The sequence below is a fragment of the Phyllopteryx taeniolatus genome, chromosome 21 (genome assembly GCF_024500385.1).
Source record: "Phyllopteryx taeniolatus isolate TA_2022b chromosome 21, UOR_Ptae_1.2, whole genome shotgun sequence".
NCBI lineage: Eukaryota > Metazoa > Chordata > Actinopteri > Syngnathiformes > Syngnathidae > Phyllopteryx > Phyllopteryx taeniolatus.
In genome coordinates this window covers 1,573,112-1,596,623 of record NC_084522.1, presented here as the reverse complement: position 1 = coordinate 1,596,623, position 23,512 = coordinate 1,573,112, and the positions used below count along the sequence as shown (strand labels likewise).

General features: G+C 44.1%; 3 protein-coding genes across 5 annotated transcripts; 2 read left to right on the top strand and 1 right to left on the bottom strand.

The window, feature by feature from the left end:
* Positions 1 to 1,235: 1,235 nt before the first annotated feature.
* fabp3 (fatty acid binding protein 3, muscle and heart) lies at positions 1,236 to 4,534 on the bottom strand. The gene is made up of 4 exons (XM_061760319.1): positions 4,401 to 4,534; positions 2,903 to 3,075; positions 1,711 to 1,812; positions 1,236 to 1,618 (listed from the first exon to the last, which is right to left on the bottom strand). Exons 1-4 carry the CDS (start codon positions 4,471 to 4,473, stop codon positions 1,565 to 1,567), a joined length of 402 nt encoding a protein of 133 aa, XP_061616303.1. The 5' UTR covers positions 4,474 to 4,534; the 3' UTR covers positions 1,236 to 1,564.
* A 13-nt stretch (positions 4,535 to 4,547) lies between these two features.
* On the top strand, positions 4,548 to 13,087 carry dclk3 (doublecortin-like kinase 3). Of its 2 annotated transcripts, XM_061760305.1 has the most exons (9): positions 4,548 to 4,691; positions 7,829 to 7,891; positions 8,634 to 8,851; positions 9,566 to 9,697; positions 9,764 to 10,265; positions 10,560 to 11,035; positions 11,654 to 11,786; positions 11,852 to 12,019; positions 12,216 to 13,086. In XM_061760305.1, exons 2-9 carry the CDS (start codon positions 7,831 to 7,833, stop codon positions 12,479 to 12,481), a joined length of 1,956 nt encoding a protein of 651 aa, XP_061616289.1. In that variant the 5' UTR covers positions 4,548 to 4,691; positions 7,829 to 7,830; the 3' UTR covers positions 12,482 to 13,086. The 2 variants fall into 2 exon arrangements, with proteins under 2 accessions (XP_061616289.1, XP_061616290.1); XM_061760306.1 differs by lacking the exon at positions 4,548 to 4,691 and having other exon boundaries at positions 7,323 to 7,891; positions 8,637 to 8,851; positions 12,216 to 13,087.
* A 233-nt stretch (positions 13,088 to 13,320) lies between these two features.
* On the top strand, positions 13,321 to 22,497 carry zftraf1 (zinc finger TRAF-type containing 1). 2 transcript variants are annotated; one of them, XM_061760313.1, is made up of 7 exons: positions 13,321 to 13,986; positions 14,195 to 14,483; positions 16,828 to 16,922; positions 16,999 to 17,142; positions 17,790 to 18,001; positions 18,757 to 18,935; positions 19,787 to 22,497. In XM_061760313.1, the coding sequence occupies exons 2-7, from the start codon at positions 14,217 to 14,219 to the stop codon at positions 19,997 to 19,999; spliced, it is 1,110 nt and encodes a 369-aa protein (XP_061616297.1). In that variant the 5' UTR covers positions 13,321 to 13,986; positions 14,195 to 14,216; the 3' UTR covers positions 20,000 to 22,497. The 2 variants fall into 2 exon arrangements, with proteins under 2 accessions (XP_061616297.1, XP_061616296.1); XM_061760312.1 differs by having other exon boundaries at positions 13,322 to 14,483.
* The last annotated feature ends 1,015 nt before the right edge of the window (positions 22,498 to 23,512 follow it).

The window sequence follows — 23,512 nt, the reverse complement described above, 5'->3', positions numbered from 1 at the left end:
TGCAGCGACACCTGCGATTGTCGCCTTCACCTTGGCCGGCAGGACGCACGCAGAAGCTGCTGGGTGGTTATTTATAGGATGGAAAGTGCGGTCACGCTCTTCGGATCACTTCAGAGGCGTCCGCCAAATTCCTTCGTGGACACATGTTGCGTTTGCCGACTCTGCGCTCGCCTTCATGTATGCAAAAGTGCAAACATGATGTCACTGTGCAAATCAAACACGTGACTTTTGGGGGTTTATTATTATTTGTGTTTTTCTTCAGGAACTGACTTGCCGATGCAAACTTTTCTTTCGCGATTCTGCGTTTCTGAGAACGACGACTCGGCGATTCGCGCGCCTGCTCCGGACGCCGACGCTTGGGAAATTCATGGCGTTCTTGGAGATGCGTGCTCTTGACGAGATGCCGGCTTTTGTTCGGGCAGCGGCTTGGCGATAGATGTGTTTTTCACTGGGAAGGCAGGCAAGCAGACTTGGGGGTGGGGGAGCATGTTTTTCTTGGGGCAGCAACTTGGAGGTACAGGTCCCAGCTTTTGGAGATGCGTGCTTTTGTTTTAATGTTGACTTGGGAGATGCATGTTGTGAATGAATGTTTTTGGAGAACATTTTTTTTTTTAGCTAGAACGTTGCTATTTTGTATTGATATTGCGACAGTAAGTTAAAAATGACTTTTATGACACTTGTGCTGTTAGGCTAACGATGTTCTTTTAAAAACGACTTGGAGATGCCTGTTTTTCCCAAGACGTTGACTTGTTTTTTGTTGGAGATGCTGACTTTTCTTTGGAGGAGCATTTTGAAGTGACGTTAGTTTCTCTCACGACGCACGCTTATCCTTAGCCGCCAACTTACACGGACGGGAGTCGCGCGTTTTCCTTCAGACCGCAACTTGACCGTATTTGGAGGCACGTGCGTTTCTTCGCTTAGCGATGTGAAGAAGAAGAATCACCACCACCTTTATTGTCATGCGCCATGAAACGTGTTCTCTACGTTTGACCCATCACAGTGAACACTCGCACCGGAGGAGCACTGCAGTTCGGGGCACCGTGGCCGTGAGTCCGGGGGATGTTGCCGGATGGTCCGGTCGGGGCCTCGAACCTCGGTCCCCCACGGTGGCGGGCGATGATCTTAACCACTGGGTGGCGTTTCTCGCGACTTGCAGGTGCATGTTTTTTTTTACGTATTTTTTTGCGGCTGTTTTTAACTGAAGATCCAAATAAAAGAAATCACAATTTCACATATTTGGCCTGAATTTGGGATGTTTATTTTATTACTTCCCAATGTTTCAATGAACATTTGCAGGTTTTAAAATGGACTTCATGCGTCACCAATCCAAACAAAGGAAAAACCACATGAAATGGGGATACTCCAACGGAAAACAACAAGAATTCATTGGAATATTTTCCATGTTTTTAACAGTAGAGGTCGTCAAAAGGGGGGAGGGGACAGGACGGGACGGGACGGGACGGGGGGTCCACAGGCAGTGTAAACGATACTAACCCTCCAATTCACGAGAGAAATGCCAGTTGACTCTTTGAGGTTTGGGGTCTCCTATGTTTTTGGGTGGTGTTCACGCTGCCCTCTCGTAGCAGCGCGTGCAAACGACGTCGTTCATCGTCAGCGTCTGTTTCCGAGACAGAAAGAAAGACAGAAAACGTTTCAGAAAAACAAAGCCCCGTGTTTGGTTTTGTTCGGTGGAAATGGGGGGGCACCGACCAGCGTGAGGGCGTTGCCGTCGACTTGGCGCACCAGGCTGGTCTCCTTGCCGCCCCACCGCTGGATGTGCACCATCTTGCCGTCGTCTATCGTCACCAGCGACTGCGGGCGACAGTTGCACGTGTGCGAGCGCTCCCAACAGAAATGCTCAGGAAAATCAGCCAAGTGCATCGTTTTGCATGACGGTTCTTTCCATGCATTTTATTTGAGCATTTAATGACTCGCCGCCAGCCTCGAAATAGTCAAATCAAGTTCACCTTCAATCACACTCGAGCTTTATGACCTTGGAAATATTCATGGGAAAGATTTCGGCCATTTTTTTTGTCCAAAAAGGGGCTTAAAAATGAAACAGATCGTTGAGTTCTGTTTATTTGATTTGGAAAAAAATGGGTGAAATTTCGTTTTACATTTTCTGAATTCTTTGTTTCAAACTTGCATTTATCAGCGATTTAAAAAATTGGTAGACACATTTTTGTTTTGTTTTTGATTTATTTTTCGCAATGTGGCTTGTAAAATGTGATTTTCTTTACATTTGCCAAATAAGAAATATTAATATTGAATTACATTTTTAAACTTTATTGTTTGTTTCCATTTCAATTTTTTCATAAAAAATTGTGTATCAAATTTTCTGCTTTAACTGTTATAAATTATATTTAAGAATATTGTTTACATTTTCAACAGTTTAGTTTGCAAGATATTTAAAAAAAAAAAAAAAAAACGTAAATACGTTATTTATGATTGTAAATGTATTATTCTAAATAAGAAATGTAGCTTTTAAAAACATATTTACATTTTGTTTTTTAAATAAAATTAAATTTTCTCTCTTCAAATTTACCTCCACATTTATTTTCATTTAGTAATTTTGTTTTCAGGCGCCACGTTTCAATGAATACATTAACAATGAAAAATTAACAAGTTTAAAAAAAAAAAGTTCTGTTTTTTTTTTTTTTTTGAAACCTTTTTTAATGAAATGTTAGGAATGTTAACTTTTACATTGCTATTTAAAATGGTTGTATTTTCATTTTCCCACAAAATGTATTTCATCTCCTATCTTCTAATAAAAATAAATAAACAGTTAAAGAAGTTGACCAAATTTGGGCGTAGGTTTCCAGCCGCCCGTGACGACATACAGTACATAATAACGACGGTACGATTGCGGATGTTAGGAGAACGGGTGGCGGGCTGGGCCCACCTTGACGTTCCTGCTGTCGGCGGTGGTCTCGTCGAACTCCTCGCCCAGCTTGAAGGAGAGCTCCGTGTTCTTGATGGTGCTCTGCGTCTTGACCGTCACCGTGTCGCCGTCCACCGAGATGATGGTGGTGGGCTTGGTCAGGTTGCCCAGCTTGCGGGTGGCGAAGCCCACGTCTGCGGGACGGGGGAGACCGGTGCGTTTAGGCGGCGTGGGAGGACGGAGGCTTCTTGTTGTTACTGTCATTCATGCAGTGACTTGTGTTTTGTTTGCAGCCTGTTCTGCAGGCTTTTGACTAATCGGTGAACGCGGACGGCTCGTTGATCAAGAGGTTGAAAGGCCACCGGTTGCCACGGTGATGGGAGCAGACGGGTCGATTGTAAAAGGCCCCCCGGGGTCACCGCTCGTAAATAGTTCAACGCCCCGCCCCCGATACACACACGACCTCCAAAAACCTGCAAAAGGTTAGTGCTGCCGTGTGACACACACTGGCCACAATGTACATATAATATATTGTAAACAATATTAGGTACACTTTTTTTTTTTTTTTTTTACTTTTTAAAAAAGAATTTCATTTCATGCATGGTACTATATTTTACAAAGTTTCATTTTGGGGGTGGGGGGGGGGTTCAAAATTGCATTGTAAAATTTTTTGGGGAGTTTTTTTGTCAATGAATAAAATTGCATGTTTTTTCAAAACAAAATGTAAAAAAGTTTGTTATTGATGTTTTCTTATTTGTATTTGTTTTAAATGTTTTTTCGTGTTGAGATATTTTCAACATTTCATTTTAGTTTAAATAAAACCAATAGCATACATATATTTTTAAATACAACTAGTTTTGCTTACAAACTTGGCATTCTGATTATTATTTCAGCTGATTTTTTTTTCATGTAAAAAAAACTAGCTTCCATTTTATTTTATTTTTTAAAACAAAACTTTGAAACATTTTCTAACATTCTTTTGAACAAAAAAAACAATCTTTTTTTTTTTTTTAAATCCCCATTTGATTGAATTTCAATCATGATCGTCACCGTATTGCAATCCTGAGCATTTGAATAACACAAGCACGCTATAAATAGGAAGTGTCTGTTTTGATTATGGCCCCCCAATTCCATCAGCAGTAAAGGCAGCTGTTGCATTGGTGTCCCTAATCAACTATTTTGAATTTGGCTCCCTTCTATTTCTCTCTCAGCAGCGTTTTCAAATGCGCCGCCGCCTTCTTTCGTCAACAACAATGGTTGCCTTTCAAATGGAAGTGTGAATAAGTGTGTGACCGGTTCCTGACCCGTCCCTCACACCGGGGTGCATTCACAGGGCGCCGCCCCACCACATTCAAGCCATGTGCTCCCTAGCCCCCATCTTCCTCCATGTTTTCCACTCTCAGTCCACATTTTCCATCTTGGAAGCCATCCCGTTTGTCCATTGGATGAACGCAAACACACGCACACCGGCGGGCAGCGTGTGCACGCGCGCACGCACGCACACACAAAAGAGACTCACCGAGTTGCTTCATGTAATCGTCAAAGTTCTCGCTGCTTTTCAGGTTCCAGGTGCCCACGAAAGCCTCGGCCATGATGCCTGCAGAAAGGTGGAGGAATGAGGAGAGTGTGTGAAAGGGTGTGTGTGTGAGTGTGAGAGAGAGAGAGAGAGAGAAAGAAGGCAGACTGCAGAAGGAGGAGGAGGAGAAGGAAGTGCCGCGTTCCTACTGGCTGGCTAGGCACCGGCTGTTGTGATGTCATCGGGCCGTGGGAGAGGCGGCCGCGAAAGGGGGAAGCGAGGAGGACGGCCGGGGTGAGTGGATGTGCTGCGTTCATCCCCCGGCGAGCACAACGCTCGCTGTCACGCGGGCGATACGGCAGCAGAGTTCTTGGGAGGAAGAATGCGGTCACAGGTTGCGCCATCGTCCCAATTGTTGACACGAATACAGTGCATGTAAAAAGTCTACACACCCCTGTTCAAATGCAAGGTTTTTGTGCTATAAACAAATCAGAACCATCCCCCCCCCCTCTCAGCCGTCTACGTGGGGGGAGGGGGATACACGCCCAAGCCTGTTTTGATGCCCGGGGCCATCGCCCTGTCTGCCCTCCCCCCCCCCCCCCCCCGCATTTGCATGCCACTGGTTGGTGCACGGCAGTGCCTCTGATGAATCAGATGTTCTAGTAGGCTTTCACGTGGGATTGATGGGTCGCATCGAAAGGTCACGAGGTATGTAGGAAGCCCAGACGGCGGTTTAGAATACTGTCGGGGAGTCCATTTGAATTTCGGCATTGCAATTCCGAAAGGGAAACTCAAATTATGTAGATTGATTCAAGACAGGAAAACACTTTTCAGAAGGCCAAGTCCAACCTCATTTGCATATTAAAATCTCGAGCGATGATTTGTGTGTAACATTCAAATTTCTTGGAGATGCTAAACTAAAATCATCAGCATAGTAAAATAGTTTACTCTGTGGAGTGAAACTATGATTTTTTTTTTTTTATTTAATCTACAGAAATGCTGAATTGCTATCTCAACAGGGAAGCTAGTTACTGTCGGTAGGTAGTTAGGTTGGCGGTGGGAAGGCGTCATGTGACCTTCCCTGGTAAAACCTGATACTGAAAACTTGGCACCACCTTCCAAATGTTACGCTGGCATGCGTGCGCGCGTGCGTCTCATGTCGGTTCCTGCTCGATAGCAAATGATGCGTTCACAGGCATCCGTCAGTCCGCCTGTTTTCCAATAATTAGCGCGCAACTAACTGTTGATATTACGTTACAACTTTTGCCCACATAACAATAACGACTTTATTCTTCCAGCAAACATTTTTTATGCTCATAAATGACTTAACTGACGTTTTTGTTTTCTTGCAGAATTGCGATATTTTAATCATTTAGGGCCACGTAGAATGAAAAAGTGACCCCCAAAAAAGTCTGCCGTGAACATTGTCACCTCACACTACATGTTATACACGCACGCACGCACGCGCGCGCACGTCGCCCCGCCGCCCTTGACCCGCGACGGCCCGTCCGCACTCCTGCGCGCGTGTTTGACGTAAACAGGTGTGAGGCGCACATGCGGGAAAAAGTCAAGCGGGTGACGGGGTGAAAGGTAACGGTCATAAACGATTGCCCTACCGCGCATCCAAACGTGTCTGAGCTTATCGTGAAGTTCGAGTGCGTGTGCGCGCGTGTCGGAGAGCGTTTGACCTCCTGCAATGATGGAACGACGGGACTTTTGATGGAATGATGGAACGCGGGACTTTTGGAGCCGGTAGATTCCCACTGAGCCTCTGCGAAGATGTTGACTTGGCGCCACACGCGCACACAAAACTGCATCCGAGCTCGATCAATTGAATGAAGCGTAATAAAGTGAGGAATGCTGCTGTGGCCTCCAGGTTTTTGCGCGTGCATTCTGTTCGCGATACTGGCCTTTTGTCAAGTTGGCCGTTTCCTGAATGAGCTGCAGCTGTTTAATGCTCTTTTTAGGGAGACCAGTCAGAAGACCATTACAATAGTCAAGTCTACTTGAGATAAAAGCAGGTTCATAGACTATAAAATGTTATTTTGAACCCCATCAGTAGCTAATTTGAATACTAAGATACGCTTCTTGCTACCACCTGCGTAAAGTGTTTTTAGTAGCAGAGCGTCACGCTAATGTTGTAATACCAGGCTTTGCCTGAGGAGGTGATAGCGAACCATCGCAACACTCAGTCCGACTTCAAATGCATCACGCCAAAAAGAAGCTGGGGGCAAAAATTGTCATTTTGGTGCATTTTTACAGGAGTTGAGAGATTGAAATTTTAATTTGGATGCCAAAGTATTTGATTAAGTTGAATTCTATCAAAATCATTTCTCTACCCTTCGTACATGTTTTTTAAATTTTTTATTTTATTTTATTTTTAAAGGGGAGAGGAACTTTCTCAAAACATTTTGGGACACTTCTTATAATACAACTATTTGCTTGAAGTGGCAAAGTGCATTTTTACAGTCATTTCGTGTCTTTTTATACCTACTAATGTAAAATGCGATCAAATATTTTGCCAATCCCCGTTTATCGTACATTTTTAGGAGCGATCCGAGAGTTGGGACTTGTTTTGGTGCTATTGCCCCATCTGTCGGTCAAACGACAATACTGCAACCAACAAAATCGCCTCCCATCGACAAAACACGAGTTTATGTTCATGTAGATTAAATGTTTAAGCGTCATTTTCAACCAAATATCACAGCAAAATATTTATAATGTATGAAAATACAAAACAGACGTAGACTTACATAACTTAGTTCTTTACAATATACTTAAGTATTTAAGTTACGGTTGGGTGATCAAAGGACAGGATATAGATCCGGGAGAAAAAGAAAAGGTTTGCTAATGCGACGTTAACCGTCTCCCTGGAAACGGAAGGGCTTAATTTAAAAATAAATAAATAAATAATTTAAAAAAAGACCCCAATGTATAACAAAAACTTGTTTTTATGTCCTGTCAGTGAGTAACAACGCAGAAAACGTATTGTTATTATTGTAAAGAATTAACATTTAATTCCAAAGCGGTGAAAGGTTTTGTTGACGCTCTTGATATGAGACCAAAGTGAAATGTTACACTTCCGGAATTTAATTTCAAAATAAAAGATACGTGCTTGCCTGGAGCGCCGTACAACACAAAAATAGGTCGCAATTAGATTCTTCTTAGATTATTTAAGGACGTTCTTGTGATTAGCGCGATAGTCGAATGTATTGTGACCGCGCGGCAATTTTAGTGTCTTGAATATCTTACTTTGAAGAATCAACGTATTGTACTTGTTGCTCCAAGCTTTCCAACCTGACAAATCACCACGGCAACCGCGTCACGCCGGCCCTTGTCACACTCGGCTTGGAAGGGCGTGACGTCAGCGACTTGCTTTCAATCGGAACTTGCTGCTCACTTGCTTCGTTTTACGCGCTTGTTTTGCTCAGAAATGGCATCGCCGACGAAGGCTCGCTTCGGCTGCGACGCGGCAAGGAAATGGAGAGCGACGGGTAAGTGTTCGTTTTTTCCACATTACAAGTCTCCGGTTTGAGTTGAGTTTTCGTCGGCACGTGTGGGCGGGTGCCATATATGGGCATAAGGAAACAAGCGGTTTTTCTCGACAGCGGGCACACTTGGGGGCGCGCGCCCGCGACCACTTTGTGTTGCCCAGAAAGTGAAAGCTGTTGCGTGTCCTCCAATGTTCATGAATCATGCAGACATCCAGCTGGAGTCTCGGAAGGTTTTGTTCCGAAGAAAGCCTAAATAATTGATCGTGGGTCTGCATGAAGTCTCTTCACTGGCACCACTTGCACTCCATGTCATAGAAAGAAAAAACAAAAACAACTCTCAGAAAGACTTTCTTGTTGAGGATGAGGAGCGAGTGTTGTGTTACGAGCGTGTTGTGACAGGTGTGTGTGTTAATGACGCTGAACTCATCGCGACAAGATTGACGTGGGCACGGGGTCTGCCATTTTGTTTTCAAGCGCCCATTTTAGGGCCGTGTTGAGCATTTGTGAGGTGCCCCCTTGAATTCCAGCCCCCGGAGCCAGTTTCACTCAGGAACATGAACTTTGGTACAAGTGTCTTATGACGAGGATGGACGCAGAAAAAGTCTCAAGAAGCCATGCCTAAAAAGAAACAGGAGGTCTGCCATTTTGGTTTCAAGCAGCCATTTTGTCCATTTTCAGGGGTGCGTCAACAACTGGCAAAACCCACAAAAGTTCTTATCGTGCATATTCCTTCTTGTTTTAGCAGCCCCCGGCCCGTCTTCGAAGCGTACCTGCGGCGGCGGCGCCGCCGCGCCCCCTCTGCCCCCGCCCCCCTGGCACGCTCGCCCTCACCACCGCCCGGGGCAGAGCCGCGGCGCCGGCCCTCACCTGCCGTTCTTCCACGGGCGCCACGCGGAGGAGAGCGCCGAGCGCCCCCACCTGGTCACCGTCGTGCGGCCCGGTCAGAACGCGCCACGGAAGGTGACTCGCCTCACCTTCTTTTGTCTTTGGTGAAGCAGCATATGGCTCATTAGTTTGGAATGCCCCGTTCCGAGTAGCCCCACTCTTCATGGAGGTTAAGGAGCGATTCCCGACACCATTTATGATCCAAACTCCTTTGACAACATTATTCTCCGAAATAAAATGACTTCCAGATGATTTGATTTCAAAAACATACTCTCTGTAACTGCCACTAACAACCCAGGCTAATCTTAGCTCCACCCCCAGATAAAAAGCTTGTCTCTCAGTTGACTCAGTTGAAGTGTATCACTTCAACGTACTTCCTTGACACCAATTCGTATGAGGACAGCGCTACTGGCACCTTAGGGTTGATCCAGACCAGGTGAACTCCTAAATAGTCACCTGCTAGTATGCGCTGGTTGCTGTCCCGTGTCCCTTCGCCTATTTGTGATTTGCTACTCGCAAATTCACCTTTTCACAGATTTTTCCGCCATTCGCCCAAACATTTGCGCCTCCGCTGTTTCCGTGCTCTTCCTCCAAATGCCACAAGATGGCAACGAAGCACTTTCGAATACAAACGTGGGAGTTTGGCGCCATCTTGTGGCATATCAATTGAAGTGAGGAACTAAGTTTAGCAGGGGTTGTTAGTGGAAAGGTTTTTCAAAATTCCATTTTTAAAGGGTAACGTATGATGAGTTCGAAATGATTCGAAACACTTTATTCATTTTCTCCAAGGTGACAGTGCTTTTGAACCGCAGGGGCGTGGTCTCCTTCGATCAGCTCCTATCGGACGTCTCGGAAGCGCTCGGGTTCCCTCGTTGGCACAGATCGCGAGTGACCCGCCTCTACACCGCCTTCGCCCGAGAGGTCGGACTCCCGTTCGTACAATCGACACCGGGAGTCCTAACGAGCCTTCGTCTTTATCGACCGCAGGTGAAGAGCGTTGGCGACTTCTTCCGCGGCGACACGGCCCTCCTGGCGCTGGGCAAAGCTCGCCCGCAGCTGAGCGGCCTGCAGGAGGCGCTGGAGGAGCTGTTCCCCGAGCAGTCCCGCTACCGGACCGAGGCGCTGCTGGTCTGGGAGAAGAAGCTCCGAGCGGCGCCGGATAAGGCCGCCAAGGCGGACAGCGGCTACGGCGAGGGGGCGGACGACAAGGACGCCGCGGAAGAGCGACCGCCGCCCGAGACGGAGGAGCCGAGGAAGGGGACGGCCGGGAAAGTCGCTCGCCTTCCGAACCGTCTCCAGAAGCTCCGGGTGAGGGGCGCGGTCTGCGAGGAAACGCCGCCTCCCGTCGGCCGATTCCAACGGGAGCGAGAAAGGGTCTCGGTTCCTCTCTGTGAAAACTGCTTGTCGAGCCCGCAGTGGATCGACCCGCTCTCGGGAAGAACCCCGCTGCCCCCCGTGTGCCGGAAGCCAACGGGAAGTTCAACGCAAGGTTTGAAGAGTTGGACTTTGCATTTCATTTTGACATTCATTTTCTTTTTCCCGTTATTCTGTTCCGCCACGATTTTACACATCCCAAAAATGTCCGCATTCGGACATTTTCCACAATAAAACTCCCAAATTGCGAGATATTTGACATATTGCACACCTCCTTCCACATTTCTTGACCGATACAAACCGTTCCAAATTCAAACTGTTCAGCTCATTGGGGACATAATGGGAACCACATTTCCACAAGCGAAAAGATATTTGTTGCACGTTTACAAGCTACTTTCCATTTTGTCAGACTGGAAGAGTCGCCCCGAGATGTGGCGCGACTGCTCGGGGCCTCCGTCGGAGGGCAGCGAGGTCTCCGAGGCCGACGTGGCTCGCCTCTACGACGTGGGGCGCCTCCTGGGGGACGGCAACTTCGCGGTGGTGCGCGAGTGCCGGCGCCGCGCCGACGGCCGGACGCTGGCCGTCAAGATGGTGGAGCGCTCGCGGCTGCTGGGCCGCGAGCACGTGCTGCAGAACGAGCTGAGCCTGCTGGCCAGCCTGCGGCACCCGCGCGTGGTCAGGCTGCTGGCGCACCACCGCACGCCCGCCACGGCCTACCTGGTCATGGAGCTGGCCCGCGGCGGCGACCTCTTCGATGCCGTCAGCCGACGCGGCAGCTTCGGCGAGGACGAGGCCGCGCTGATGGCGGCCGACGTGAGCGAGGCGCTCGAGTACATCCACCGCAGGAGCGTCGTCCACCGAGACGTCAAACCCGAAAACCTGCTGGTCAGTCGCCAAAAACATCCGTGGAAAGTTCTCAGAATACCACGTCTGATTTCACAAACGAGTCTGTCCCATTCAAAATACATTTTTATGAAGCATTGCTATGAAAAACATACAAAAAACGATTTTTGTGTTCTGATAAATAAAGATCACAAAAGTTTGAGATGGTTTTTTTTCCTTGGACTGTGAAAATACTTACAAACAGAAACTGCATATCGTTGCTGTCCAAATAACGAAACATGTACGTAAAGAAGAACAAGTCCAATGTTTTGTGTTTCGCAAAATGTTGGCGATACATGCTTTCTATTGGACAGCGACTATCTCGGGAAAAACTAATTGTCATTGTCCAATGGCACATTTATCCAAACAACAATTAACAAATGTTTTTGGTTTCAAACAAAAAAAGGAACAACATTTAAGAGTCTCCACATTTTCTTTACTTTTATTCCCAAAAATATCTTGGTGTTTCGGATAAAAAAGATAAAAAGTTCCAAAATGTGGGTAGATGACGTTAAAGGACCATGAAAACAAACATTTTCTAAATGATTTCTTTGAAAAAAAAAATGATGTCAGAGAAAATAGTACTCGCGCAAGCTAACGTGACTCTCTGCTCCTTCCCAGATCGTTCACGCAGTTCCCGGCATGACCAGACTGAAGCTGGCCGACTTCGGCCTCGCCACGGTCGTGAGCGAGCCCGTCTTCACCATCTGCGGCACGCCCACCTACGTCGCGCCCGAGATCCTGTCCGAGACAGGTTAGCGCTGCACCGAAAGCCTTCCGCGAGCATTTCTACGTAACGCCATTGACGTAACCCGACAGGATACGGCCTGGAGGTGGACATGTGGGCGCTGGGGGTCATTCTCTACATCCTACTGTGCGGCTTCGCCCCTTTTCGAAGTCGGCATCGGGACCAGGAGGAGCTTTTTGAGATCATCAAACAGGGGCAACTGCACTTCCTGCCCCCCTATTGGGACGCCATCTCAGAAGGTAGGCTAGTGGAACGTGCGCAATTTGGAGTCTAACTAACCTTTTCTGGAAAAAGAAAAATACAGTAGAGGAAGCTCATCTACTTAAATAGACATAAACAGTCATTCTTTAGCTTACCACTAGAGGGAGCCCACGTACCACTGCGCAGAAGAAAAGTTCAATACCATTGAACCGTACTTATTTTGCTGTTGTTCAGACGCCAAAGGCCTGGTCTCGGGCCTCCTCCGGTCCGACCCGGTCGTCAGGATGACGGCAGAGCAGACGCTGCAGCATCCCTGGCTGACGGCCATGGCCGCCAGCTGCCAGCAGAAGGCGCTGGAGAGCCAACGCGAGACCTGGAAGGAGGAACAACCGCCCAGACCGGCACCGCTACACAGAGAGAAGGTCCAGAAGGCACCGGGAGAAGACCCAGAAACTGGAAGGGCCGAAAGCAAGGAGCAGGCTTCAGACCCGACGAGTTGAGACACGAACGGGCTGAAACGAGCCAACGATCGAAACAACTAATTGGTTTACAATAGATATGTCAAAAACTTTCTAGTTCAGTGAAGCTAACGTGCATGTCTGTGGAATGTGGAAGGACGAAAACCAATCGTCAGTGGGAGAGTGGATGTTGCCGACATTGCAGATCAATGTCGTTGCTCCTCGAAAGCCCATCGTCAACGGGTGGGGGGGGGCGGTTGCCGATCGAAGTTCTTGCCCCTGGAAAACCGATTGTCAACGGTCGGTGGTGATCGAAATTTGATCAGAAATTTTTCCATGATTGCCCTCGCACGAGTGCGGCGGGGGGGGGGGGGAGATCGGGGTCTGCCGCCCGTCGTTCTGGACCATTTACAGATTACTCATTCTTTATTTCAGCCTGAAAAATAAAAAGCAGCCGCAGAACTGTATGTCCAAATTTATTTTATGACTTTTGAAAAAAGTCAATTTTTGTTTAAAAACTAAAATCCAGTCTTTTTGCACATTCCACCTGATTTGAGATAAATACGTCATATGTACAAACTGTGAAATCAAACTAAATTTAATCTAGATTCATGCATAATTTATTAATTCCGCCTGAAAAAAAATCAAGCATGTCCAAATTTGGGGATTTTTGAAAAAAAAAAAAAAAAAAGCCAGAAACTTTTTGTTGTTGTTTTTCTCTACAGGGTTAGGCATATTTTTCAAGCACTCACCTTGTATTTCTGGTTGCATGAGTCAAACATAATTATAGAGGGTCTCCCCGAACAAGTCAGACCACTTAAAGCTGATTGCACAAGCAGCATTTTCCCCATATGCAAATCACAACCAAGTCATCAAGTCAGCTTTTTTGAGCGGGTTTATTGCAACAACAAAAAAATAAGGTTACCAGTTAGTTGTGGTCAACAAAGCACTTTCGAGCATCCGCGTGGGCGCCGACGTGCCTTCAAACAGCTTTAAAAAGCAGTCACATGACAACTTTGGTCAGCTTTCAAAGCCCTCTTGCTTCGTCTGCGGCCACTGCGCATGCGCCGTCCCCAACTCTTTAAATACCCCCAAGTCATCTGCGGGCACAAAACATTCCGCCGTCCGCTGATTCGACACGACGAGACGGTGGGGGACAAAAGGCGGCGATTCACACAACAAATTCGGCATTTATCCAGTTCGAAAAATGTTACGTTTTTTTTCGGAATACTTCTCAATTTTACCCGGAGTCGTATAAGGGTGAAAACTCGGCGAGAGAGACGGGGGGAGGGGGGGGAGACGGAAAGGGAGAAAACAAAGATGGCTGTGTGAGCCTGAGAGACGAGCCAACAACAACAACAAGCGTCCGCCGACCGGGACAGTCTTCTCGGGCAGCCGGAGCGGACACGCCGGACTTGGGACAGGCGAAACGAGCCGAGCTGTCGGGAGGGTGAGAGTCCCCCTCCCCCCAAAACAGCTGAGTTGTTTTTGTTCTGGCTGCCCACCCCGCCGCGCTCAGGGCTCGGTGTCAACTAGCTAGCCGCACCGTAAGTCCTCCACCACGGGTGACATTTTGTCTTCACCTCGGTTGTGACTTCCGGAAAAGCTTTAAAATTAGCCCTACAGATAAGTCTGTTAACAGTCTTGTTTGGCGTTAGCACAGGTGTTAGCCGACTAGCGAGCTAGCTGTCAGTTAGCCTCGAAGCTAAGCCACCGCACAAGATCAAATAAGTGAATTTCTGGGGGGTTACGTAGAAAGTTCTAGAGGGATTTGGCCATGGAAGACGGCGACGTGATGTCCGCCCCCGGCGGCTCCTCCGCGGCCGTCGTGGCGGGGGTGGCCGAGGCAGTGGCCGTGGCCGGGGCAGGGGCCGGGCTCGTCGGGCAGGAGGAGTCCGGGACGCGGCCCGAGGCGGACTCGGACGAACCGCCCAAGAAGAAGACCAAAATACCCGAGGGGGAGTCCGGCAAGCTGGAGGAGAGACTGTACTCTGTGCTGTGCTGCACCGTGTGCCTAGACTTGCCCAAGGCGTCTGTGTACCAGGTAAATGTGTCACAAACATGCCCCAACACTTCATGCCCCCAACCCCCACTCCCCAAAACAAAACCACAAAAAAAAAAAAAACGCTCCATAAAATACAACGTAGTGGCAACTTGATGCTCTATGGATTTATACATATAAATAATGAGTGCGGACACACCCAGTCCTCAGTGCCCCGCATGGCCCGCTGCTCGAAAGTCTGCTGACATGATCTTCAAATAACCTTCAACCAGTCACTTTCCCAACCTCAACACCCCTCAAAATAAAAGTAGCCCCCCCCCTTGAAATCCACCGACCTCTGTCACCTCATGAATGTCAACCGTGTAGTCGCCCTGCACACAACACACAATATATAATAAGTGCAAGCACAAGCAGTGGAGTAATTAATAATGTTCACAGTTAATGTTGGTGTCAATCCACAAACCCCTTCACAAAGTCCCCCAATCATTCACAATTGTCCAAAACAAAATTCTACTTGAAAACAAAAACTAAAATCTATTTTGTGCACATTTGAACCAAATGTCAAGCAGGCTGTCAAACCAGATTCAATCTGGTTCAAATCCAGATTTGTTGTTACAAAAATCTTAAACATTTCCAAATATCAAAAATAAATCCCAAATGAAAAAAAAGTTATGTTTTTTTTTTTTTTTTTAATATATATATATTTTTTTTATTTTATTTTTTGAAGTTGAAAGATGTGCCCATTCTTTGAAGTCAATTTGTCAAGTATGTCTTGTTGCTTCAACATTTCAGCGTGAAAAATAAAAAGCTTGTATGCCCAAATGTTTTTAACTTATAAAATGGAAATAAAGTCAAAATATTTGTGTATTTATTTCAGGTCTTAGTGCTCATTTTACCGAATTTGAACTCAAATCAATGTGTGTACAGACTAATGTCAAACGAGGTTTAATGTGGGTCAAATCCAGATTGCGCCTAAAATATTTCACCCTGAAAAACAAAACAATTGTAAATCCAAATTTTGTAACTTCAAAGACCTCAAGCCAAAACATCTTTGCAGTTTTCTGTGTTTAAAAAAAAACAACCTACAAATTCAATCTGGATCAATTCCAGATTGCTCATGAAGTATTATGCTTTATTTCAGCCTTAAAAAATGAAAAGCATTCGTGTCCAAACTTTGTGACTTTTTAAAATGCGAAATGTAAATTTTTGTAGTTTTTTGTTCTTGGGAAAAAAAATACATCATACATGGTTTAAAAGCAGGTTGCTCATTACAAAAGCATATACTATTTGTCCAAAATGTGTAACTTAAAAAAATGCAAAACCATGAAAAAAATTGATTCGTATTTTTTTTTCTTCTTTTTCATCTTTGTGCACGTCATACCTGATATAAACCAGGTATGTCATATGTGTACACACACTCATGTCAGACCATGTTTAATCTGGATCAAGTCTAGATTGCTGCTTAAATATTTCATCTTGAAAAACAAACCGTGCATGTCGAAATTGTCAAAACTCAACGAAAAAATATTTTTGTAGTTTAAAAAAAACAAACAAACATCACATCATATCTGATGAACTAAATGTTTCATTTGTATACAAGCTGTAATGTTAACCCTAACTTAATAAACTTAAAGGAAAAGTTTTGTCATTTAAAAAAAAAAAAAAGTATTTTGGGTTGAAAAAATTAAACAATTTCAACTGCAAACAGAAAGCATGTACGATTTGATGTTTTAAAAAAAATATATATATTTTTGAATACAACTAAGAATTAAGTATAAACAATAAAAAAAACATGGGTGGCGGGGGTCATTTTTGGGGGTTGGATAAAAGCTCTAAGTATGTAGAGATGTTTTTTGTTCTTGCCAGGGACAAAACATTTCAAATGGTGCCACTGTCTACTTTTCTTCTCGACTTGTATTGATTGCCCTTAAAAACAAATCATTGATCCACATTGTGCATTATTTCAGCCTTAAATCGGTAGCATGCATTTACAATTGTTTTAATCCCCCCAATTTTTTTATTTATTTTTTATTTACAGATTTGTATTTGTTTAATAGCGTGGACAGTTTTAAAATGTAATTTTAATAATATTTTAGTTGACATTTTAAAAAAGGACATTTAAAAGTTCGACCCAAGCTAGATTGACAGAGAAAACATTTAATTTCCCATCAGTTTAAAATGTTTAATACCAAAATAGAATTTCCAAACTGTACACATTAAGCTACTAATTAAAGTTTACATTTTTATAGCAGTAAAAAAAGGTACAAATCTGCACAGATTAATTTTATCGGTGCATTCTTTTTGAATTTTCCTGAGCGACACACACAAGCCGCGCCTCCTCCCGAATGACATTTGACTTCTCATGACTTGTCGCTGTCGACCGCAGTGTACCAACGGGCACCTGATGTGCGCGGGCTGCTTCATTCACCTGCTGGCCGACTCTCGCCTCAAGGAGGAGCAGGCCACGTGTCCCAACTGCAGGTACGGCGCGGCGCCGTCCGGGCCCTCGGCGGCGCCGGCGAGTCGTAACGCCCGTCCTCTCGCTGTTCCCGTGCAGGTGCGAGATCAGCAAGAACCTGTGCTGCAGGAACCTGGCGGTGGAGAAGGCGGTCAGCGAGCTGCCCACAGAGTGCACCTTCTGCCTTAAACAGTTCCCCAGGTCCAGCCTGGAGAGACACCAGAAGGACGAGTGCCAGGACAGGTGAGACAGACAGACGCGTGGGGGGAAGAAGGGGAGGATAGAGGGAGAGTCATTAGAAGGAATCGAAGAACAGGCGAGACGCATAAGGCGGGAGAGAGACCGACGGAAATAGAGACGTACCCGCAGACAGAACGACAGACCGATGGAGGGAAAGGGAGACAGACACAATGAGAGATGAGAGCAAAAGAGGCAGAGAAGAAAATAGAGAGAGAAAGTGACTGAGGACAGAGACAGAAGAGAGAGAGAGAGCGAGACAGACGGCCAGACGGACAAGGGTGACACAGAACCAATGAGAGAAATACAGAAAGGAAGTGAGAGAGAGTGACAGAGACAGAACAGAGAGACTTTAACAGTTGAATACTGAAAGTAGAAAGCTGTCTATGTGAATAGGTCACCATGGCAACATGCTCACACTTTCCATCCATCCATCCATCGTGTGAACCGCTTCTACTCACGCGCGTCGCGGGCGTGCCGGTCGGTGCCAATCCCAGCTATCATCGGGCAGGAGGCGGGGTACACCCTGAACTGGTTGCCGGCCAATCGCAGGGCACACACAAACAAACAACCATCGCACTCACATTCAATAAGACGTGAAAAAGTCATTTGAGCCAATTGTTGCTCAACTCACCTTGCCTTTGTGTGGCCAGGGTGACGGTGTGCAAGTACAAGCGCATCGGGTGCCCGTGGCAGGGCCCCTTCCACGAGATGCCCGCCCACGAGGGCGAGTGCTCGCACCCCACCAAGACGGGCACGGAGCTGATGGGCATCCTGGGCGAGATGGACCAGAGCCACCGCAGAGACATGCAGCTCTACAACAGCATCTTCGGCCTCTTGTGCTACGAGAAGATCGGCTTCACCGGTAAAAGCAAAAACAAAAACGGCTCATCGAAACAAAACCAACTCAAAGTGCACACGCATCGGAAATACTTCATTTGAAACAATATTGTATTATTCATCATTACACTTGTTTAACCAATTCATAAAATGTTTAGTGTAAATACAGTTGTTTTTTTAAAACGTTTTTGTTTGTCTATTTATATTTTTTGTAATTTGTTGATTTTTTTGTTTGACTTTTTTGTAATCTTTTTAGATTGTCTTTTTTTTAGTTTCGTTTTTTTTCAAAGTTTTTGTCACCTCAAGGAAGTTTATTTTAATAGCAATTCATTTTTATTTTTAAACTGTATTAATTAATAAGACTAACAAATGAATCCACCTAATATTATATTTATTAAATTATTATTATATATTATTATACATTATTTGAATATTGTCTCAATAGTGTCTCAATATTTTCCGTACCCACTCCATATTCAAAAGTATTCCTTTTACCAAGCTTTTAAAAATGTTATCATATGCTGAAAAATCCATTAACCAATTTATAACGAGATTAATGAATAGCAAATGAATTAAAAACAAGTTTTGAGTGAAGTCATTTTTGGAAAAAATGACTTCATTAATGCAAGAAATGTTCCAGGACTTTTGCGAACGTAACCGAACGAAGCGGGCTTGTATGTGCGCGAGAGCGGGCCACACTTGGCCGCTGTCGCCTCGTCCGACGCTCCAAATCACCGCGCGCGTGTGTGTGTGTGTGTGTGTGTGTGCGTGCGGCGGCAGAGGTGCAGTTCCGGCCGTACCGCACGGACGACTTCATCACGCGGCTGTACTACGAGACGCCGCGCTTCACCGTGCTCAACCAGACGTGGGTGCTGAAGGCGCGCGTCAACGACTCGGAGCGCAACCCCAACTTGTCGTGCAAGCGCACGCTCTCCTTCCAGCTCATCCTCAAGAGCAAGGTGAGGCCGGCCCGCCCGACATTTTGGCTAGCTGCGTAAATAGAAGGCGTAAACGGGGCCGTCAAAACGCTTTCACGCCCGTTGAGTTCGGCGTCACATTGGCGAGATCTCGCCAGTTGGACGCGATGGAGGACCAGCGTCTTTTTTTGTCTCACTTTTCTGTCCACGAATCGGCACGCTACAAGTTGTTTTCTTGACTTTGGAGGTTGTATTGAATTTTGAGTTTTTCCAGTAAGTTTTTAGAATTCATTTGCTACATTTCGTTGTGGTTTCAAGGTTGTTGTTTTTTTGTTACATTAGATGGGTTTTTTAATAATGTTGTTGTTAGTCAAGTTTGTAGTTTTTTTTCTATTTAAGTTTATAATTTTTTTCTCACTTTTAGTAAAGTATCTTGATTTTTGTGTTTTTTTTTTGTAATTTGTAATGTTTGTGGAGTGTTTCGATTTCTTTTTCGTGTGATTTCTAGATTTTGTTTGAGGTGTTTGGATTTTTTGGGTAAAATGTTGATTTTATTTGTATTTATATATATATATTTTTATTTTAAATTGCTTGTAAAGGTTTTTAATTTTTTAAAAATCTTTTTAAGGCAAGTTTGAAGGTTTTATTTAAAAATACAGATTTTTATGGAAGTTTGTGGTTTTTTACTTTAAATATGTCATTGGTAAAGTCTTTCAATTTTATGGCATTTTTAATGTAATAAATTATTTAGTGCTAGTTTTAAGATTTGATTTAAAAAAAAAAAAATGTTGGTTTGTAAAAGTCTATAGGTTTTTTTCCCTTTTAGGTTTGTAGAGTTTGTTGCTTTTAAAGTTGAACTTGCGAGCTGGAACTTCAGTGCTGGTTTTGCTCAGGTGAACTCTGCGCTGGAGTGCTCGTTCCTGCTGCTGAAGGGCCCGTACGACGACGTGCGCATCAAGCCCGTCATCCATCACTACGCCTTCAGCAACGACGACAACGAGACGGACTACGTGCTGCTGCCCATCTGCGACTCTGTCGAGTGCAACAAACTGCTGGCCGCCAAAAACATCAACCTGCGCCTCTTCATCTTCCAGGTCCAAAAGTAAAAACACACAAAATCCCCAGACCACCACCACCACCACAATGACGACTAGGACGAGCGACCGACAACAAGACAACGATAGACGCCACTCAACCACTGATACCTCTTAACACGCACACACGCACACACACATAAACACACACCCTACTAATCCACTTACCTCCTTTTCCACCACAAGCGAGAAGACCCCCTTAGGAAACGAGATTGATTTTGGGGTTAGTGGCCCCGAGGTGGTCGGTGTGTAGCAGTCGGACCCCCGCACACCCAAGGGCCCAAAGTAGCACACGCACACACATTGACCACAACAAGTGTGTGCGCGTGTGCGTGTGTGCGTGTCACCCCACCCCCACGACTCCCCATTTGATTTATATTTAACCATTCTTTCTAACAGTTAATATATTTAACAACATATTTGAGTTGCTTTTAAGGCCCCTCGTATTTCGTGTGTGTTTGTGTGAAGTTAACCTGATCAACAAAACCCCTTTTTTTCCCACCATACGTCACGTTTAAATACTCGTAAAAATAGCAGTGTAAAATAAAACAATATTTTCAAAAAAATCCAAGAAAGGTAGCATCCTCACCTGTTCAAACGCTTCCGTTTCACCCGCATATCTCGTGACTTGTCATTTCAAATTATTACTATTATTTATTTTTTTACAAATTCTTTAGTGCATTTGCGGGGAAAAAAAACGTTAAATGTGTTTAATGAAAACAATTAAAACACATCTCAAATAAATTAAACTTCAAATAATAGTAGCTAATTAAAATATTTTTAAAAGTACATTGATTCCATTTTTTAGGGGTAAAGGGATGTTTAAAAAAAAAATGTCTCGAAGAAAGAATCATTCTCACCTGTTTTAATGTATAAAACTTTGATGGAGTCCATTTTTTTCCCGCCACCCCTGTCAAATTGAAATGATCTTAAAAAGAGTAGCGCATTCATATTTCGTTTCCCTAAATATAGTGCATTTTCTACATTTTTTTATTTTGATTTTTGGGGGGGATTGTTTAAAGTAACGATGAACGCACCAAATGCCTTGATCGTCACCACCCTCCCCGGTGGTCCTTTTCCCCTGCCAAAATTGTAAATCTTCCAACAAATAAATACATAAATAAATAAAATAAAAAGTCAATATGATTTTTAGAATATTAGTTTTTTACATTTTATGTGGCTAAAATGAGTTCTCACCTCTGTCGAAAGCTTTGAGGCGCTCTTTTATTCCTGACACACTCATCAAATTTAAGTGCTTCGAAATAGAGTTGCATATGAACATGTTTTAAAAAAAAATATTTAGTGTACTTTTTTTTTTTTTTTTTGGCTTAAATTATTTTTCTAAAACATTATCAAAGCGTGACAGGCAGTCTCAAAACTTAAAGCAAGTCACACATTTTGTTCTCGCCACCGTAATTTGTTCCTCAAAATACTGTATTTCCAGTTAATTTCAAAAACAAATGACGACATTTTGTCTGAGTAAAATGACATTTTTTTCCCCTCCCCAAGTGCAACAGGTATTCTTACCTTTGTTGCACTCATTTCCCCTGTCAACCCTGTCAAATGATATCTTCAAAAAATAATTGCACATCTGGATTTAAAAATATGAATATAAAAAATTATTACTGAAGCATAGCAGATGTAAAAGCTATGAGGTAGTCCATTTTTTTGTGCCGCCAATTTTTTAATGCTTTTAAAAAAAAAAATTTACAAAAAAAGTGTCATCTTAACACATTTTCAATTTTGTTTAGTGAATTTGCTCTATTTTTATGGGTGGTGTGCGCGTTTCAAAATATATTAAAAAGGTCGCATTCTCGTGTGTTCCAAAACTTCACTTTTACTTGCCACCAATTTTCCATACCAATGTAGTAGATGTTTTTTTTTTTTTTTTTAATTATTATTATTTAGTGCATTTGTCAAAACAAAACAAAAATCTGGGGGGGGGGTAACAGTGCATTTAGAGTTTTTGAACGCAAGTGAGGATGCTGCCTTTTTGAAATAGTTATTATTTACCCTTATTTTTTTTCACCACCAATTTCAAATAGAAATGTTCCTAAAAATAGTGCTGTGTCAACATGTTAAATCATTTGTTCATTTTTCTGTTGGAGTTAAAGTGCGGTTTAAAAAAAAAAAAAAAAAAAAAGTCCCCCATTCATAGTTTATTCTCCTATCTGATTCGTGACCTCTTTAGTGTAACAAGGAGGCGTATGCGTGCGTGCGTGTGTGCGTGCGTGCAAGGGTGGGGTCTTGCGGGGGTCCGCCACCCGGAGGACTTTGGACTTACTTGAAGGAGCAGATGTTACGTGAATAGAATCTACTGTCAAGCAGATAGAAGACGTCGCTCCTCCCGACCTCTGCTGTATTTTTGGGGCGTGTTCAAGAAGGCAAAAAAAACAAACAGAAGAAGTTTCGTCTCTGCCGGTGGACTCTCTCATCTCACTATGGCTGTACATGTGCCTTTTATTATTATTATTATTATTATTATTATTATTAAAGTTCATCAACCTGCAGCGCCTGCCTGCCTGCTCGCTCGTGTGAAAGTCATCCAGGACAAAAATAGGGAGCATGAATAATTGAAGACGTGGCGGCGGCGTTATGAAATCCAAATTGAATTCGGAAGCCCGGCCGGGATGACGGCTTAATGTAGGAGTCAGCGCCACTTGAAAACGGAATTATCACACGCGCGCGTGTTATTACGGGAGTGAAGGCAAAAGGGAGCGCAAGTCATCTGTGCACTTTTTCATGGTTTGTGGGTGCGTGTGAATCCTTTTTTTTTTTCTTTTAAAACAACACGTGTGCACAAAATGGCAGCAGGTTATCATTTTCACAAATGTCACAAAAAAGAGTTTCTTCTGACTCGACGTCACTAATCGCTTGATGTGCTTCGTGTCTGCATAAAAATCGAATCATGCCATTAAAGGGCCTGTTTATGCCACAATTGAATATTTTTGCCCATAAATGTTTCGCGCCTTCACATTTGAGACTGTTTTTGCCATGAATCAGGTCTTTTTATGACGATAGTTTTTTTCACCCTAAATGAGAACTCTTTAGGGCATGATTAGATATTTTTCTGTAATTTTTTTTTCCATCAAAAAGCTTTTCAGGCATGATACATTTTTTTGTCATCAGTATGAACTTTTTATAAAAATCTTCTTGAGGAGTGGGGGGGGGGTCATTAATGAGACCTTTTAAGGTTTGATAAAGGAACCTTTTATGCCATGATTTTTTTCCATCATATGGCTATTTATGAAATGTTTTTGGCATTTTTTTTGTGATGCCGTTTTTATGGCATGATTATTTTTGGCCCTTTTCAATGCTCGATTCATTTTTCTTAAGCAGGGCCTATTTATGAAAATATTTTTTTTTGGGAGGGGGGGGGTTGGAATTATATAATTTTTTCCCCCCCCATTTTTTCAGTCGGACATTTTTTAATGTGATGTTTTGCCATCAACCGGGCAATTATGATTTTTTTTGTCATGCCAAGGACTTTATGGCATTATTGATTTGTGGGTCATCAGTGGGACC

Bases quoted from the DNA above. Each gene is read 5' to 3' on its own strand.
- zftraf1 (XM_061760313.1), top strand. From the start codon at position 14,217: ATGGAAGACGGCGACGTGATGTCCGCCCCCGGCGGCTCCTCCGCGGCC. The intron at 17,143-17,789 runs GTGAGACAGACA...TTGTGTGGCCAG, and splicing joins AAGGACGAGTGCCAGGACAG to GGTGACGGTGTGCAAGTACA. The intron at 18,936-19,786 runs GTGAGGCCGGCC...GGTTTTGCTCAG, and splicing joins AGCTCATCCTCAAGAGCAAG to GTGAACTCTGCGCTGGAGTG.
- dclk3 (XM_061760305.1), top strand. From the start codon at position 7,831: ATGGCATCGCCGACGAAGGCTCGCTTCGGCTGCGACGCGGCAAGGAAA. The intron at 7,892-8,633 runs GTAAGTGTTCGT...TTCTTGTTTTAG, and splicing joins AAGGAAATGGAGAGCGACGG to CAGCCCCCGGCCCGTCTTCG. The intron at 8,852-9,565 runs GTGACTCGCCTC...ATTTTCTCCAAG, and splicing joins GTCAGAACGCGCCACGGAAG to GTGACAGTGCTTTTGAACCG.
- fabp3 (XM_061760319.1), bottom strand. From the start codon at position 4,473: ATGGCCGAGGCTTTCGTGGGCACCTGGAACCTGAAAAGCAGCGAGAAC. The intron at 1,813-2,902 runs GTGGGCCCAGCC...TGTCGCCCGCAG, and splicing joins CCGACAGCAGGAACGTCAAG to TCGCTGGTGACGATAGACGA. The intron at 1,619-1,710 runs GTCGGTGCCCCC...TCTCGGAAACAG, and splicing joins ACGGCAACGCCCTCACGCTG to ACGCTGACGATGAACGACGT.